The sequence below is a fragment of the Nerophis ophidion genome, linkage group LG04 (assembly GCF_033978795.1).
Source record: "Nerophis ophidion isolate RoL-2023_Sa linkage group LG04, RoL_Noph_v1.0, whole genome shotgun sequence".
NCBI lineage: Eukaryota > Metazoa > Chordata > Actinopteri > Syngnathiformes > Syngnathidae > Nerophis > Nerophis ophidion.
The window spans coordinates 31033186-31049664 of NC_084614.1; the positions used below are offsets into that span (position 1 = coordinate 31033186).

The 16479-nt window shown below is 48.4% G+C and overlaps 2 protein-coding genes across 4 annotated transcripts; one reads left to right on the top strand and one right to left on the bottom strand.

Moving 5' to 3' along the window:
- The first annotated feature begins 7459 nt into the window (after positions 1–7459).
- LOC133550436 (uncharacterized) lies at positions 7460–8888 on the top strand. The gene is made up of 4 exons (XM_061896420.1): positions 7460–7510; positions 7584–7834; positions 7939–8190; positions 8292–8888. Exons 1-4 carry the CDS (start codon positions 7460–7462, stop codon positions 8428–8430), a joined length of 693 nt encoding a protein of 230 aa, XP_061752404.1. The 3' UTR covers positions 8431–8888.
- Positions 8889–10841: 1953 nt separating this feature from the next.
- Positions 10842–15912, bottom strand: LOC133551273 (uncharacterized). Of its 3 annotated transcripts, XM_061897824.1 has the most exons (14): positions 15600–15751; positions 15339–15483; positions 15036–15268; positions 14848–14957; positions 14325–14767; positions 13919–14243; positions 13496–13723; positions 12878–13421; positions 12582–12794; positions 12261–12496; positions 11935–12185; positions 11599–11850; positions 11157–11497; positions 10842–11070 (listed from the first exon to the last, which is right to left on the bottom strand). In XM_061897824.1, exons 1-13 carry the CDS (start codon positions 15607–15609, stop codon positions 11185–11187), a joined length of 3303 nt encoding a protein of 1100 aa, XP_061753808.1. In that variant the 5' UTR covers positions 15610–15751; the 3' UTR covers positions 10842–11070; positions 11157–11184. The 3 variants fall into 3 exon arrangements, 2 of the variants coding, with proteins under 2 accessions (XP_061753808.1, XP_061753807.1); XM_061897823.1 differs by having other exon boundaries at positions 15339–15912; XR_009806460.1 differs by lacking the exons at positions 10842–11070; positions 11157–11497 and having other exon boundaries at positions 11708–11850; positions 11935–12080; positions 12122–12185; positions 15339–15912.
- Between the last annotated feature and the right edge of the window lie 567 nt (positions 15913–16479).

Genomic DNA, 16479 nt, shown 5'->3' on the forward strand with positions numbered 1-16479 from the left:
ACTGACATTATCATTAGACATTTATAAAAATAAAAAAGAACAATAGTGTCACAGTGACTTACACTTGCATCGCAACTCATAAGCTTGACAACACACTGTGTCCAATGTTTTCACAAAGATAAAATAAGCTATATTTTTGGTTTGTTTAATAGTTAAAACAAATTTACATTATTGCAATCAGTTGATAAAACATTGTCCTTTACAATTATAAAAACCTTTAAAAAAAAAAATCTACTACTCTGCTAGCATGTCAGCAGACTGGGATAGATCCTGCTGAAATCCTATGTATTGAATGAATACAGAATCGAATCGAATCGAATCGAAATGAAAAAAATCGATATATTATCGAATCGTGACCCCAAAAATCGATATTGAATCGAATCGTGGGACACCCAAAGATTCACAGCCCTAATATACATATATACGCAACACTTTCGTTTTTGCCCCTTTTTTTCATGAGTTGAACTCAAAGATCTAAATCTGTTACCATGTACGTTTGTATACAAAATACCTATTCCTCTCAAATAATGTTCACAAATCTGTCTAAATCTTTGTTAGGGAGCATTTCTTTTTAGCCAAGATAATTCATCCCACCTCACTGGTGTGCATGTCAAGATACTGATTAAACATGATTATTGCTGTAGCTCCTTTCAATATACGGCAACACAGGAACGTTCTTTTTTGTAAAACGGGCGTTTATTGACGACTCCTTCTTGCTGTACTCACCATCTACGCCTCCACGCCAACACGCTGTGAGAATGTAGTAATTACAGTACAATACAGTACATCAGACTTCGATTTCACATCAATAAACATTTGAAAATAATTTAAATGAGAAAAAATACAATACCTCGTTGGCTGCTTGTAAAGAAAGGAGGTTCTAATACCATTCAACACTTGCTTGAAGTTTTGCACAAATCAAAGAATACACTTAAATCTTTCGAAGGGCTGAATACAACGTGCTCAAACACCTTCCCCTCTTGCATGTTCATCCTTGTTTACACGCCGTTGGGTCGCAACATCACAACACTCATTCCGCTTTGCAAGACATTTAACACAACACATATACATTTTCCTCAGGAGATTTTACAATCACACATTTTGTAATAATATTGTATGACTCTGCATCATGAACTTATATATGAATATGTATTTATTTATGAAACATATTTAACGCATGCAAACTCTCTCAGCAACAGCTACAATTGCCTTAGGCTGCCCGCGATAAAAGGCTACACTGAAATGTGCAGTTTTGCTTTATTGGAGGTCTAGGGGGGGTCAAAAAAGCAGTCAGTATCTGGCGTGACCATCATTTTTCTCACGCAGTGCCACACATCTTCTTTGAATAGAGTTGATCAGGTTGTTCATTGTAGCCTGTGGAAGGTTGGTCCACTCCTCTTTAATGTTAAGCTGCTGGATATCGGCAGAAACTGCAACACGCTGTCGTATACGTCGATCCACAGCCTCCTAAACATTCTCACTGCGTGACATATCTGGTGAGCATGCTGGCCCTGCAAGAAATGGCATGTTTTCAGGAATTGTGTACAGAGCCTTGCAACATTGGGCCATGCATTGTCATGATGCAACATGATGTGATGGTCTCCTGTGAATGGCACAACAATGGGCCTCAGGATCTCTTCACGGTATCTCTGTACATTCATCATGTAATTAGTAAAATGCACTTGTGATTGTATGGTACCATAATCCCACCCCCATCATGGGCCACAACATTCACAACGTTGACATCAGCCAACTGCCAGCCCACATGACGCCACACATACTGTCTGCTATCTGCTCTGAACAATGAAAACTGGGATTTACCGGTGAAGAGAACACCTCTCCAACGTGCCAGACACTACCGATTTTGAGCATTTACCCACTCAAGTTTATTTTGACAACGAACTGCAGTCAGGTCGAGACCAGCATGAAGAGGACGAGCATGCAGATGAGCTTCCCTAAGACGGTTTCTTACAGTTTGAGCAGAAATTATTTAAATTATGCAAAACAAACGTCACAGCAGCTGTCCGGTTGGCTGGTCTCTGCAGGATGTGGTTACACATAGTCTGCTACTGTGTACTGCCCAATTCTCTAAGATGCCTTTGGAGATGGCTAATGGTAGAGTAATAACAGGCAACAGCTCTGGTGGACATTTCTGCAGTCAGCATGCTAACTTGCAACATCCGTGGCAGTGTGCTGTGTGATAACACTGCACATTTCAGAGTGGCCTTTTATCGTGGGCAGCCTAAGGCACACCTATGCAATAATCATGCTGTTTAATTCGCATCTTGACAAGCCACACCTGTGGGATGGATGATCTTGGCGAAGAAGTGCTCATGAACACAGATTTAGATGGATTTGTGAACAATATTTGAGAGGAACGTTACAATAAATCAGGGGTAGGGAACCTTTTTTGCTGAGAGAGCCATTTAAGCCAAACATTTTAAAATGTATTTTGGTGACAGCCATATAATATTTTTTAACTAAATATTTGCATTTTCAAGTAAAACCAACATTTATAGACTATCCATCCATCCATTTCCTACGACTTATCATAATATGTCAGAAACTCGCACGGCAGTGGTAGTGGCGACCCCAAGAAGCAGGAACCAGGAGAGCGAAGGGCAGGTAAGATGCTTTTAATATCATCAAGTAAAACCAACATTTATAGACTATCCATCCATCCATTTCCTACGACTTATCATAATATGTCAGAAACTCGCACGGCAGTGGTAGTGGCGACCCCAAGAAGCAGGAACCAGGAGAGCGAAGGGCAGGTAAGATGCTTTTAATATCATCAAGTAAAACCAACATTTATAGACTATCCATCCATCCATTTCCTACGACTTATCATAATATGTCAGAAACTCGCACGGCAGTGGTAGTGGCGACCCCAAGAAGCAGGTACCAGGAGAGCGAAGGGCAGGTAAGATGTTTTTAATATCATAAAATAAATAAATAAATAAATGGGTTGTACTTGTATAGCGCTTTTCTACCTTCAAGGTACTCAAAGCGCTTTGACACCATCATCAACAGAGGAGAATGAAGCAGTCTTGCATGTACTTGAGTCCGCCCCATAAAAAAGGGTGGAGTCCACCCTTAGCGGTGCGCGTCTTTTTCACTTCTTCACTTCGATAGGAATATACGCAGCTCTTCAAATTCAGACAAAGACGACGGTAAGTTTTTACTTTAAAATGTTAACGTTCAGTGTGTTAAAGTTTTGGGCTTTTTACATTAATAGCGTTAACGTTGTGGTGTGCGTTTTAACACGTTTAACACGAGGAGGAGAAGAGGGGGTGGTGCAAACGGACAGGTATTCGACACATTTAAACAATTACCGCAAATAAAACATGTCTTAATCGTGTGTGTGCAAGTACTGTATGGTTTAACTTTGTAACGTTACTGTTGTGGTGTCCAGGGTGTTCCCCGCCTTCCGCCCGATTGTAGCTGAGGTAGGCGCCAGCGCCCCCCGCGACCCCAAAAGGGAATAAGCGGTAGGAAATGGATGGATGGATGTTGTGGTGTAACTTTTTAGCAATGGGAAGGGAGACATCAAGCAGCTTGCTGGGAGTGTGTTGTATGCAATTTAACACATTTAAACAACACCAACAACAAACAAACGAAAAAAACACGTTTAATTGTGTGTGTGTGTAACGAAACAAACGTGTTAAATGTAACAGACATGTGTTATTTGTGATGAAATCGGCGCAGGAACAGTATGACTTTGTTTGTTTGTTTGGAGAACAAAAGAAATCCTAAGCTAAAATGACCGCCATCCCCATCAAACTTTTTTTTTTTCCCTAATACACTGCTACTACTACTACTGTTGTTGTTGTTGCTTGTAGTACTGCTACTGTACTACTACAAGTAATACTTCTACTACAATAACTACTACTACAAGTACTGCTTCTACTACAAGTACTACTACAACAAATACAATTGCTAGTACTGCTGCTACTATACTACTACAAGTAAATAATGATAAATGGGTTGTACTTGTATAGCGCTTTTCTACCTTCAAGGTACTCAAAGCGCTTTGACACTACTTCCACATTTACCCATTCACACACACATTCACACACTGATGGAGGGAGCTGCCATGCAAGGCGCCAACCAGCACCCATCAGGAGCAAAGGTGAAGTGTCTTGCTCAGGACACAACGGACGTGACGAGGTTGGTACTAGGTGGGATTTTGAACCAGGGACCCTCGGGTTGCGCACGGCCACTCTCCCACTGCGCCACGCCGTCCCCTGCTCCTACTACAAGTACTACTACAACAAATACAATTACTACTACTACTATTGTTGTACTGCCACTATACTACTACAAGTAATACTACTACAATAACAAATACTACTACTACTACTACTACAAGTACTGCTACTACTACTACAACAAATACAATTACTACTAATACTACTACTACTATTGTTGTACTGCTACTATACTACTACAAGTAATACTACTACTACAATAACAATTACTACTACTACAAGTACTGCTACTACTACTAGTACAACAAATACAATTACTACTAATACTACTAGTAATGTTGTTTACTACTAATACTACTGCTGCTACATATACAGGTACTACTACTAATACTACTGCTAATACATATACAGCTGCTGCTACTACTATTACTAATACTACTAAATGTTTACTACTACTACTAATACTACTGTTGCTACATATACAGGTACTACTACTACTGTTGTTGTTGTTGTCAATAATTAAAGTGTTTATCAAAATGTATGAGACTTTATGCTTTGTTTCGGCAGACAATTACAAACGCAGACCGCCGCGGCCGGACCTGACGCCCCAGGTAAATGCTCTCCCCAAGTTTGTATGACTTTGTTTACAGGTGAAGAGGAGCCCACTGATGCCATGCTCCTTGAAGCGGCCATGGAGGTGGAATCTCAGCGTGAGTTTTCATCATCGTTCTTTGTCCAAGATATACGCTAATCTGAACTGAAGTGAGCTGACTGAAATGTGCCGACAGCTTCTACTACCTCGCAGACGATGAGGACGCCGCTGGAAGCAGGCCCTTCCCGCCTTACAGCTCCTATCGCCAGACATGATGCTGTTGCGTCGCCCCTGACTTCAGGTGCCGAGGTACGAGCGCATTGCGGATGTGACGCGACGGTAGCGGTTATTTCAGCCAACGTGTTTATTTGGTGTCCCTTCTGTCTCAGTTGCTGCCCAAGTCCTTGCGACAGACGCTGCCGGAAGAACAGCACGACTGGGTGGGCCGTGCGCTTTTTTCCCGAGGTCCCAAGGGGAAAGCGGTTCTCAAGTCTGGGCTGCAACTATGGTGGCAACCTCCTAAGAAATTGCCGTATTACACGCAGCCCCCTGCCTCGTCCGCCGTGTTTTTCCACTCGCACTTTTTCCTGTGGTTCCCGTACAAGCTTTGGAGCTGCAAACTGGAGTGCCCAAAATGTAAGCACAAGCTGACGGGTTGTGGACTGTACAAGACCCTGAGAAAGGTCTTGGACTTAAGTGACTGGTACTACATGGCCACAGAGTATCTGGAGTGCCACGCGTGCCACAGGAAGTATGCCGCTTGGGCCAGCAACATCATCGGGCAGCTGAGCACGGCAAAACAGGCAGAGTTCCCGGCGATCATCACCTACAGGTGAGTCATTTAAAGAGGCGAGGATGTGTGATGCATTAGTCTGGAATCTGTGTGACCGTATGTTCCTATCCCGTTTAACAGGTTATCTTGTGACAAGAAGGTCATACGGCAGATGCAGGCTCGAATGCTGGATAACAGTGCCACTCGGCTTCGCTCCTACTTGGTAGAGGAGCACTCACGAGAGTGGCAGACTCGGGCACTCGGCTACCTGGAGGTGATGGCCCGCTTTCGCTCCGTCAGCTCCTTCCCGCTGCCGAGGGCCTGTATCCCGCCCATGCGCCCGCTGCCTAGCGTTTCCTGGCTGCTGTCGGTGTACGTGAGGGAGGTTCTTCCTCGCACGGAGCACACGAAGGCCAGGATTACGTCTACATTCGGAAGTATCCGGAAAATGGACTCCACCAAGAAGGTACGTCCGAGAAATGGCACCAACTACGATCACATCAAGCGCCTTACGTCTTTTGTGTTTCCAAGATGACCAAGAACCTGGCAGGTAAAGCCGCGGGAACGGCTGCCTGGGTCACCAACGTCGGCAACGAGCTGGGCCAGGTGCTAATGTCGGTGCTGACGGCGGCAGAGGGGGACGGTCTGCTGGCCATGGCCCAGGGACTCATGCGCCGCTACCGGGAGGCCGGGCGAGACCCTCCTCGCGTACTCTATGTGGACCGTGACTGCTGCTGCTCCGCCGCCGGACAGCCTAAGGTGAGGTTTTGATCTGTTGTGCGGTAGTCTTCAAATTATGGCCTGTCTAACATAACGCGGGTCTGTGTCATTAGGTGGCGGCTACGTTCGGCGAGTGGGACAGGCTGGTGGTGCGCCTGGACGCGTGGCACCTCATGCGCCGCTTTGCCAGGGGCGTTTCCACAGAGGCCCACACGCTGTATGGCGAATTCATGAACAGACTCTCGTTTGCCATGTTTGAGTGGGACGAAGGGGACATGAGCCGTCTGCGCGAGGCTAAGGAGCTGCACCGTCACTGCCGCCGGCGCACCAGAGGAGTGGAGGAGACCACGCGTCTTGTCCAGGAGGTGCTGGATCACCTGTGGGATGCCAAAGACACCTTGGGCGTCAAGCTGTTTGACCAAGGCAGGATGAAGGAGATTTGGAGCACTCAGCGACGCCACTTGGGCTGCATCCAGGACCCGCCTGGCGTGGCGCTTTATACAAGGACTTCCACAGTGACCAGAGGAGGGGTGGCTCTTCCCGTCTTCCGCTGTGCAAGGGGCTCCACTTCTCTGGAGAGCTTCCACCTGCACTTGTCCTGTTTCATTCCAGGTAAAAGTCTGATTTTGATAAGCCCTTTGGGCCACTTTTGCAGACGTACGTGTCTAACACCTTTCCTCTGCACGATGCCACAGGTACGTCGGCCAACGCGCTTCATTTCCAGGTTTACCTTCTGGAGGGTCTGTGTAGGTGGAACGAAGGCAGAGGAAGAGCGGCGGTGAAAGGGACCGATGATGTCACGGTGCAGTGTTACAACGCCGGCCTGCAAGACGCGCTCGCGCAGCTGACACAAGAGCTCATGGGTCTCACGCTGGTTGACAATTACACCCCGGCGAGCAAGTACACAGGTAATGTGGGGGTGGGGGGGAGCTTTGCTGCTGCGGTGGCCATAAAAATCCATCCCGGTCTCATTTGATGTCTAATTGTTTTGGCATCCAGTATCTGTATGCCCAGACTGGCGTCGTGCTGCAGTCCCACGTTGTGGATGATCCGGACCAGCCTGACTCAGATGACATGGAGGACGAAGACCAACTCGAGGATGATGAGGGTTACGATGACGAGCCAGTGGGAATCGAGCAGTGTACGGGTGACCGCCATTCCTCCATGACTCGGCCTCCCGACGATGAGCCGGGAGAAGAGAAGGAAGAAGAAGAAGTAAGTGTCATCTTTCTCCTTACTTACCTGACGATTTTGACTGAGTAGTATAAAGATCTGTTTTTTGACACAGGATGTGTTAGGTCCAGACGGGAACGGTGGATACCAGCATGTCTGTCGCTTGGCCACCGCCCTGGTTGCGCTGCGGCGCCAAATGTTTGTGCCACCTCGGCAGGAGAGGCATATAGTAGAACTTTGGCAAAAGCTGACAGACGGAGACAAAGCGCCTCTCAACCTTCCCCCCCGTCACGCTCCCAAGCTGAACAAGGGACGCTTCAAGGTCTCCAGGCAACACCACTTGGAAGGGGTGGCCAGTGTAAAACGGTATGTACGCAAAATAATTTCACAATTTCATTGTGTCTTTTGCAAGACAATTTATTTTCAATGTGTGTACTAATCAGTGTGATGTTGGTGTTCTTTCCATCTAGTTTGTGCATCTGGCGGGGCACCGAGGTTGCGCACTCCCCGGACACAAGCAGGTTGATGGAGGCCGTCTTCATTCAGCTGTCGAGCCACCACAGCCAAGAGCACCGCATTTCAGGGTTCCGGCAGAGCCGATGGTCACTGATCATGCGGGACTACACGCGCATTCGCGAGAACCTGTCCAGCAACCGGGCCATCAAAGCTGCTGGCTGCAGCATTCGCCTCATGGATTTCAACCACCGCACGCTCACTCAATGGTAACGCTTGTGTAATAATACTATGTATGGTTCGTAACACAGTGCTGATTATTGGTGGAAATGCTAATACATATACACTGTATATATACAAACCCACACAGGTTCAACAAGCGGTGTAAGGACATGGCCACTGCTGATGTTGTTGCGACGGTGCCAGCACAAAGTGCAGCAGCGACGACGACACGGTCCCTTCCTGCAGCCAGGGACGACACGGTCCCTTTCCTGCAGCCAGGGAACTGATGGTAGACGTCGCACAACCCCATGGCGCGCACGACTTTCAGCACCCAGCTGACACATCTGGCCTGGCTTGCACACGAAGGGGGCCTGTGGTGCCAGAACACTACCGTGCTGTTTTTGCTGCTGCTGCTGCTCCTCCATCGTCATCATCCTCTGCTGCTCCTCCTCCTCCATCATCCTCTGCTGCTGCTGCTCCTGCTCCTCCATCATCATCATTATCATCCTCTGCTGCTGCTGCTGCTCCTCCTCCTCCTCCTCCTCCCAGGATACCACACTCAACAGCCTGGTATCGGAAAAAGAAGGCACTTAGCCTAGGTGGTATTATGGATGCCCCTCCCAAGCGAACCAAGACATTCAAGTGCAAACTCTGTGGGCAACCAAAGAAGAAAAGAATATGGCCACAGTCGCTACAGAAACAAGACCTTTTGCGCACGTTTGCAGGGGCGTTCGGTGGAGGAGTGGTTGGCTGAGGAAAGGAGCCAGGACACCCAAAGACAGGTACTAGTGTGTGTTTATGATTGCTGCCCTCATCCTTTTACCTGCACTACCTCAACTTCTTTACTGATTGCTTCATATTGTCACCCACAGAGGCAGGCCCAGCACACAGGAGCAACCCAGCCACCTGCTGTTCCTGTGCCCAACCCACAGATCCCTGTGCCCAACCCACAGATCCCTGTGCCCAACCCACAGACCCCTGTGCCCAACCCATACGCCCATTCAATGTTGTTGCTGCGGAAGATTTTACCAAAACCACCTCTGTAACCTTATCAATCAATCAATCAATCAATGTTTACTTATATAGCCCTAAATCACTAGTGTCTCAAAGGGCTGCACAAACCACTACGACATCCTCGGTAGGCCCACATAAGGGCAAGGAAAACTCACACCCAGTGGGACGTCTTATGACTTGGCCCTCTTTTTTTTGCATTGTCCCTTTCAAAAATACTTGTGAAATACAATACTTTGTATATGACTTTTGCATTGTATAGTTTTGTTATTGCATCTTGTCTTATATGTTTGCTGTAAAAAATACTCTGTAAATATTTTCTACATGACTTTTGCATTGTACAGTTTAGTTTTATGTTGGCATGGAAATTAAACATGTGATGTTGATTGTAATGATTGTTTGCATTGCTTTCTTTACTGGCAGTTATTATTATACTCCAAAAAAAACTACGGTTATTTATATACTAATAGGTTTAAAAACTACACTTATTTATATAATAATAGGTCAATATACATATATTTATTTAAATAAATCATTGAAAATCGTGAACAGTTCTCAAATAACTAGTTATTTATATACTAATAAGCCAATATACACATATATATCTAAATATGTCTATAAAATCGTGAATGAGTTTTGTTGTTGTTTATTGTCTTATATGTTGGCGTGGATTAATCGTGACGGGGCCGGGACGCGAACGCTCGCCGTCACAGGTCGGACTGCTCCGCGCTCCTCGCTACTAGGTGAGCTATACCGCCGTGCGGTGGGCGCGGCCTCCCTGGCGGCGAAACATCGAGCACATGGCTAATTTGAATGCGAGGGCGGATACGAGAAACCACCACGGCGGTCCGGCGTCGCGCGTGCATCTCCGCGAAAACCGCGGGTGATGCGTCATGGGGGGAAGTGCGGCGCGCGGGCCGCTCCGCCCCGGAAGCGCAAGCTTTCCCCCGTGCCGCATCGCCCGCGGTCTCTCCACCGCGTCGGTTTTCGCGGAGACGCACGCGCGACCCCGGACCGCCGCGGCGGTTTCTCGTACCCGCCCCCGCATGCAAATTAGCCATGCGCTCGGTGTGTCGCCTCCAGGGAAGCCGCGCCCACCGCACGGTGGTATAGCTCGCCTGGTAGCGAGGAGCGCGGAGCGCCGACCCGCGAAGGCGAGCGTTCGCGCCCCGGCCTCGTCACGATTAATCCTTGCCAACAAAAAACAAAATTCATTCACGATTTTATAGACATATTTAAATATATACATATACGTGTATATTGACTTATTAGTATATAAATAACTGTAGTTATAGAACTTCACGATTTTTCATGATTTATGGACATATTTAAATAAACCTATTAGTATATAAATAAGTGTAGTTTTTAAACTTATTAGTATATAAATAACTGTAGTTTCTTTTGAGTATAATAACAACTGCCAAGAAAGAAATGCAAAAAATCATTACAATCAACATCACATGTTTAATTTCCACACATAAACTAAACTGTACAATGCAAAAGTCATGTACAAAGTATTTACAGAGTATTTTTTACAGCAGACATATAAGACAAGATGCAATAAAACTGTACAATGCAAAAGTCATGTACAAAGTATTTACAGAGTATTTTTTACAGCAAACATATAAGACAAGATGCAATAAAACTATACAATGCAAAAGTCATGTACAACGTATTGTATTTCACAAGTATTTTTTAAAGGGACAATGCAAAAAACAAAGAGCTAAGTCATAAGGTTACAGAGGTGGTTTTGGTAAAATCTTCCGCAGCAACAACATAGAATGGGCGTATGGGTTGGGCACCACAGGGGTCTGTGGGTTGGGCACCACAGGGGTCTGTGGGTTGGGCACAGGGGTCTGTGGGTTGGGCACAGTAACAGCAGGTGGCTGGGTTGCTCTTGTGTGCTGGGCCTGCCTCTGTGGGTGACAAGATGAAGCAATCAGTAAAGAAGTTGAGGTAGTGCAGGTAAAAGGACGAGGGCAACAATCATAAACACTAGTACCTGTCTTTGGGTGTCCTGGCTCCTTTTCTCAGCCAACCACTCCTCCACCGAACGCCCCTGTGAACGTGCGCAAAAGGTCTCGTTTCTGTAGCGACTGTGGCCATATTCTTTCTTCTTTGGTTGCCCACAGAGTTTGCACTTGAATGTCTCTGTTCGCTTGGGAGGGGCATCCATAATACCACCTAGGGTGCTGAAAGTCGTGCGCGTCATGGGGTTGTGCGACGTCTACCATCAGTTCCCTGGCTGCAGGAAGGGACCGTGTCGTCGTCGCTGCTGCACTTTGTGCTGGCACCGTCGCAACAACATCAGCAGTGGCCATGTCCTTACACCGCTTGTTGAACCTGTGTGTGTTTGTATATATACAGTGTATATGTATTAGCATTTCCACCAATAATCAGCACTGTGTCACGAAGCATTCATAGTATTATTACACAAGCGTTACCATTGAGTGAGCGTGCGGTGGTTGACCTCCATGAGGCGAATGCTGCAGCCAGCAGCTTTGATGGCCCGGTTGCCGGACAGGTTCTCGCGAATGCGCGTGTAGTCCCGCATGATCAGTGACCATCGGCTCTGCCGGAACCCTGAAATGCGGTGCTCTTGGCTGTGGTGGCTCGACAGCTGAATGAAGACTGCCTCCATCAACCTGCTTGTGTCCGGGGAGTGCGCAACCTCGGTGCCCCGCCCGATGCACAAACTAGATGGAAAGAACACCAACATCACACTGATTAGTACACACATTGAAAATAAATTGTCTTGCAAAATTATTTTGCGTACATACCGTTTTACACTGGCCACCCCTTCCAAGTGGTGTTGCCTGGAGACCCTGAAGCGTCCCTTGTTCAGCTTGGGAGCGTGGCGGGGGGGAAGGCTGGGAGGCGCTTTATCTCCGTCTGTCAGCTTTTGCCAAAGTTCTATTATATGCCTCTCCTGCCGAGGCGGCACAAACATTTGGCGCCGCAGCGCAACAAGGGCGGTGGCCAAGCGACAGACATGCTGGTATCCGCCGTTCCCGTCTGGACCTAACACATCCTGTGTCAAAAAACAGATCTTTATATTACTCACAGTCAAAATCGTCAGGTAAGTCAGGAGAAAGATTACACTTACTTCTTCTTCTTCCTTCTCTTCTGCTGGCTCATCGTCGGGGGGCAGAGTCACGGAGGAGTGGCGGTCACCCGTATACTGCTCGATTCCCACTGGCTCGTCATCGTAACCCTCATCATCCTCGAGTTGGTCTTCGTCCTCCATGTCATCTGAGTCAGGCTTGTCCGGATCATCCACAACGTGGGACTGCAGCACGACGCCAGTCTGGGCATACAGATACTGGATGCCAATAAGCTCTCCTGAACACAATTAGACATCAAATGAGACCGGAATGGATTTGTATGGCCACCGCAGCAGCAAAGCTGCCCCCCGCCCCCACGTTACCTGTGTACTTGCTCGCCGGGGTGTAATTGTCAACCAGCGTGAGACCCATGAGCTCTTGTGTCAGCTGCGCGAGTGCGTCTTGCAGGCCGGCGTCGTAACACTGCACCGTGACATCATCGGTCCCTTTCACCGCCGCTCTTCCTCGGCCCTCGTTCCACCTACACAGACCCTCCAGAAGGTAAACCTGGAAATGGAGCGCGTTGGCCGACGTACCTGCGGCATCGTAAAGAAGAAAGATGTTAGACACGTACGTCTGCAAAAGTGGCCCAAATGGCTTATCAAAAACAGTCGTTTACCTGGAATGAAACAGGACAAGTGCAGGTGGAAGCTTTCCAGAGAAGTGGAGCCCCTTGCACAGCGGAAGACGGGAAGAGCCACCCCTCCTCTGGTCACTGTGGAAGTTCTTGTGTAAAGCGCCACGCCAGGCGGGTCCTGGATGCAGCCCAAGTGGCGTCGCTGAGTGCTCCAAATCTCCTTCATCCTGCCTTGGTCAAACAGCTTGACGCCCAAGGTGTCTTTGGCATCCCACAGGTGATCCATCACCTCCTGGACAAGACGCGTGGTCTCCTCCACTCCTCTGGTGCGCCGGCGGCAGTGACGGTACAGCTCCTTGCGCGACGGCTCGACGTGGCCGTTCCCGCCACGCTCCGCCCGCTTAGCCTCGCGCAGACGGCTCATGTCCCCTTCGTCCCACTCAAACATGGCAAACGAGAGTCTGTTCATGAATTCACCATAAAGCGTGTGGGCCTCTGTGGAAACGCCCCTGGCAAAGCGGCGCATGAGGTGCCACACGTCCAGGCGCACCACCAGCCTGTCCCACTCGCCGAACGTAGCCGCCACCTAATGACACAGACCCGCGTTATGCCCGACAGGCCATAATTTGAAGACTACCGCACAACAGATCAAAACCCCACCTTAGGCTGTCCGCCGGCGGAGCAGCAACAGTCACGGTCCACGTAGAGCACGTGAGGAGGGTCTCGCCCGGCCTCTCGGTAGCGGCGCATGAGTCCCTGGGCCATGGCCAGCAGACCGTCCCCCTCTGCCACCGTCAGCACCGACATTAGCACCTGGCCCAGCTCGTTGCCGACGTTGGTGACCCAGGCAGCCGTTCCCGCGGCTTCACCTGCCAGCTTCTTGGTCATCTAGGAAACACAAAAGAAGTAAGGCACTTGATGTGATCGTAGTAGGTGCCATTTCTACCATGAATTGATTAACGTGGACCCCGACTTAAACAAGTTGAAAAACTTATTGGGGTGTTACCATTTAGTGGTCAATTGCACGGAATATGTACTGTACTGTGCAATCTACTAATAAAAGTATCAATCAATAAATCGTACCTTCTTGGTGGAGTCCATTTTCAGGATACTTCCGAAAGTAGACGTAATCCTGGCCTTCGTGTGCTCCATGCGAGGAAGAACCTCCCTCACGTACACCGACAGCAGCCAGGAAACGCTAGGCAGCGGGCGCATGGGCGGGATACAGGCCCTCGGCTGCGGGAAGGAGCTGACGGAGCGAAAGCGAGCCATCACCTCCAGGTAGCCGAGTGCCCGAGTCTGCCACTCTCGTGAGTGCTCCTCTACCAAGTAGGAGCGAAGCCGAGTGGCACTGTTACCCAGCGTGCGAGCCTGCATTTGCCGTATGACCTTCTTGTCACAAGATAACCTGTTAAACGGGATAGGAACATACGGTCACACAGATTCCAGACTAATGCATCACACATCCTCGTCTCTTTAAATGACTCACCTGTAGGTGAGGATCGCCGGGAACTCTGCCTGTTTTGCCGTGCTCAGCTGCCCGATGATGTTGCTGGCCCAAGCGGCATACTTCCTGTGGCACGCGTGGCACTCCAGATACTCTGTGGCCATGTAGTACCAGTCACTTAAGTCCAAGACCTTTCTCAGGGTCTTGTACAGTCCACAACCCGTCAGCTTGTGCTTGCATTTTGGGCACTCCAGTTTGCAGCCCCAAAGCTTGTACGGGCACCACAGGAAAAAGCGCGAGTGGAAAAAGACGGCGGACGAGGCAGGGGGCTGCGTGTAATACGGCAATTTCTTAGGAGGTTGCCACCATAGTTTCAGCCCAGACTTGAGAACCGCTTTCCCCTTGGGACCTCGGAAAAAAAGCGCGCGGCCCACCCAGTTGTGCTGTTCTTCCGGCAGCGTCTGTCGCCAGGACTTGGGCAGCAACTGTGACAAAAGGGACACCAAATAAACACGTTGGCTGGAATAACCGCTACCGTCGCGGCGCGTTCGCAATGCGCTCGTACCTCGGCACCTGAAGTCAGGGGCGACGCAGCATCATGTCCGGCGATAGGAGCGGTAAGGCGGGAAGGGCCTGCTTCCAGCGGCGTCCTCATCGTCTGCGAGGTAGTAGAAGCTGTTGGCACATTTCAGTCAGCTCACTTCAGTTCAGATTAGCTTATATCTTGGAAAAAGAACAATGATGAAAACTCACGCTGAGATTCCACCTCCATGGCCGCTTCAACGAGCATTGCATCGGTGGGCTCCTCTTCACCTGCACCTGTAAACAAAGTCATACAAACCTGGGGAGGGCATTTACCTGGGGCGTCACGTCCGGCCGCGGCGGTCTGCGTTTGTGCATCCTTGTCACGCTTCAACACGTAACGCTGGAAGGCATGCATGGTGGAACCCGGTTTGGTTTGCTTGCCTCGTAGCCATTGCAAGTAGCTGCATAGACACAACACATATGTTACAGATGCAATGGAAGGTATTCCACTATCAATCAAATCAAACTTACGATTGATCGTCGCCGTTGGGGGATTCATACAGTGCGGAGTATGTCCTTTTGGCATGAGCCCCAAAACCCACTGCTCTGCCATCCAGCTCCCTGAAGGGCATCTCCCCCATGCGCACGGCCTGAGAGCGAAGGGCGGCGACCATGTCTGGAAAGAGCTGTGCGTAAGACGCCAGTGCGGTTTTGTTGACCGCGAGAGGTGACCGGGAAGTGTCTCCGCTGGCACGCTCCTTTTGGTGCAACACCACGATGCTACAGGCGTACCCCACGTCATTCCCCAGCAGCCACTTGAAGGTTTGACCCCGGTACTGCCCGAACTGGAGCTTGCTCTCACTGAGCACCAGCTTGGGGCATCCGGGGTCTCCTCCAGACTGGCGGATGCGTGCCCGGGCTTCCTCTTTCACCTCCTCGCCTTTCTGCACCGCGCAGGCCACCAAGGACTTAGCTTCCTTCGCCACCTTGGCTGCCTTCGCCACCTTGGCTGCCTCCGCCGTACGCTCCAGGGTTAGCTCAGTGGCGAAGCCATGAAACACAAACAGTGGGCGAAAATCCATCTTGTGTTGTCCAAGGAAGCAATTGTCTGCCAAAACAAAGCATAAAGTCACATACATGTTGATTAACACTTTAATTATTGACGACAACAACAACAACAACAACAGTGGTAGTAGTAGTACCTGTATATGTAGCAACAATAGTATTAGTACTAGTAGTAAACATTTAGCAGTAGTAGTAGTAGTAATAGTAGTAGCAGCAGCTGTATATGTAGTAGCAGTAGTATTAGTAGTAAACAACATTGGTAGTAGTATTAGTAGTAATTGTATTTGTTTTACTAGTAGCAGTACTGTAGTAGTAATGTTATTGTAGTACTAGTATTACTTTTAGTAGTATAGCAGCAGTACAACAGTAGTAGTAGTAGCAGTACTTGTAGTAGTAGTATTTGTTATTGTAGTAGTATTACTTGTAGTATAGTAGCAGTACAACAATAGTAGTAGTAGTAGTAGTAGTAGTAGTAATTGTATTTGTTGTTGTAGTAGTAGTAGTACTTAGTACAACAATAGTAGTAGTAGTAGTAGTAGTAATTGTATTTGTTGTTGTAGTAGTAGTAGTAGTAGTAGTAGTAGTACTTGTAGTAGTAGTATTTGTT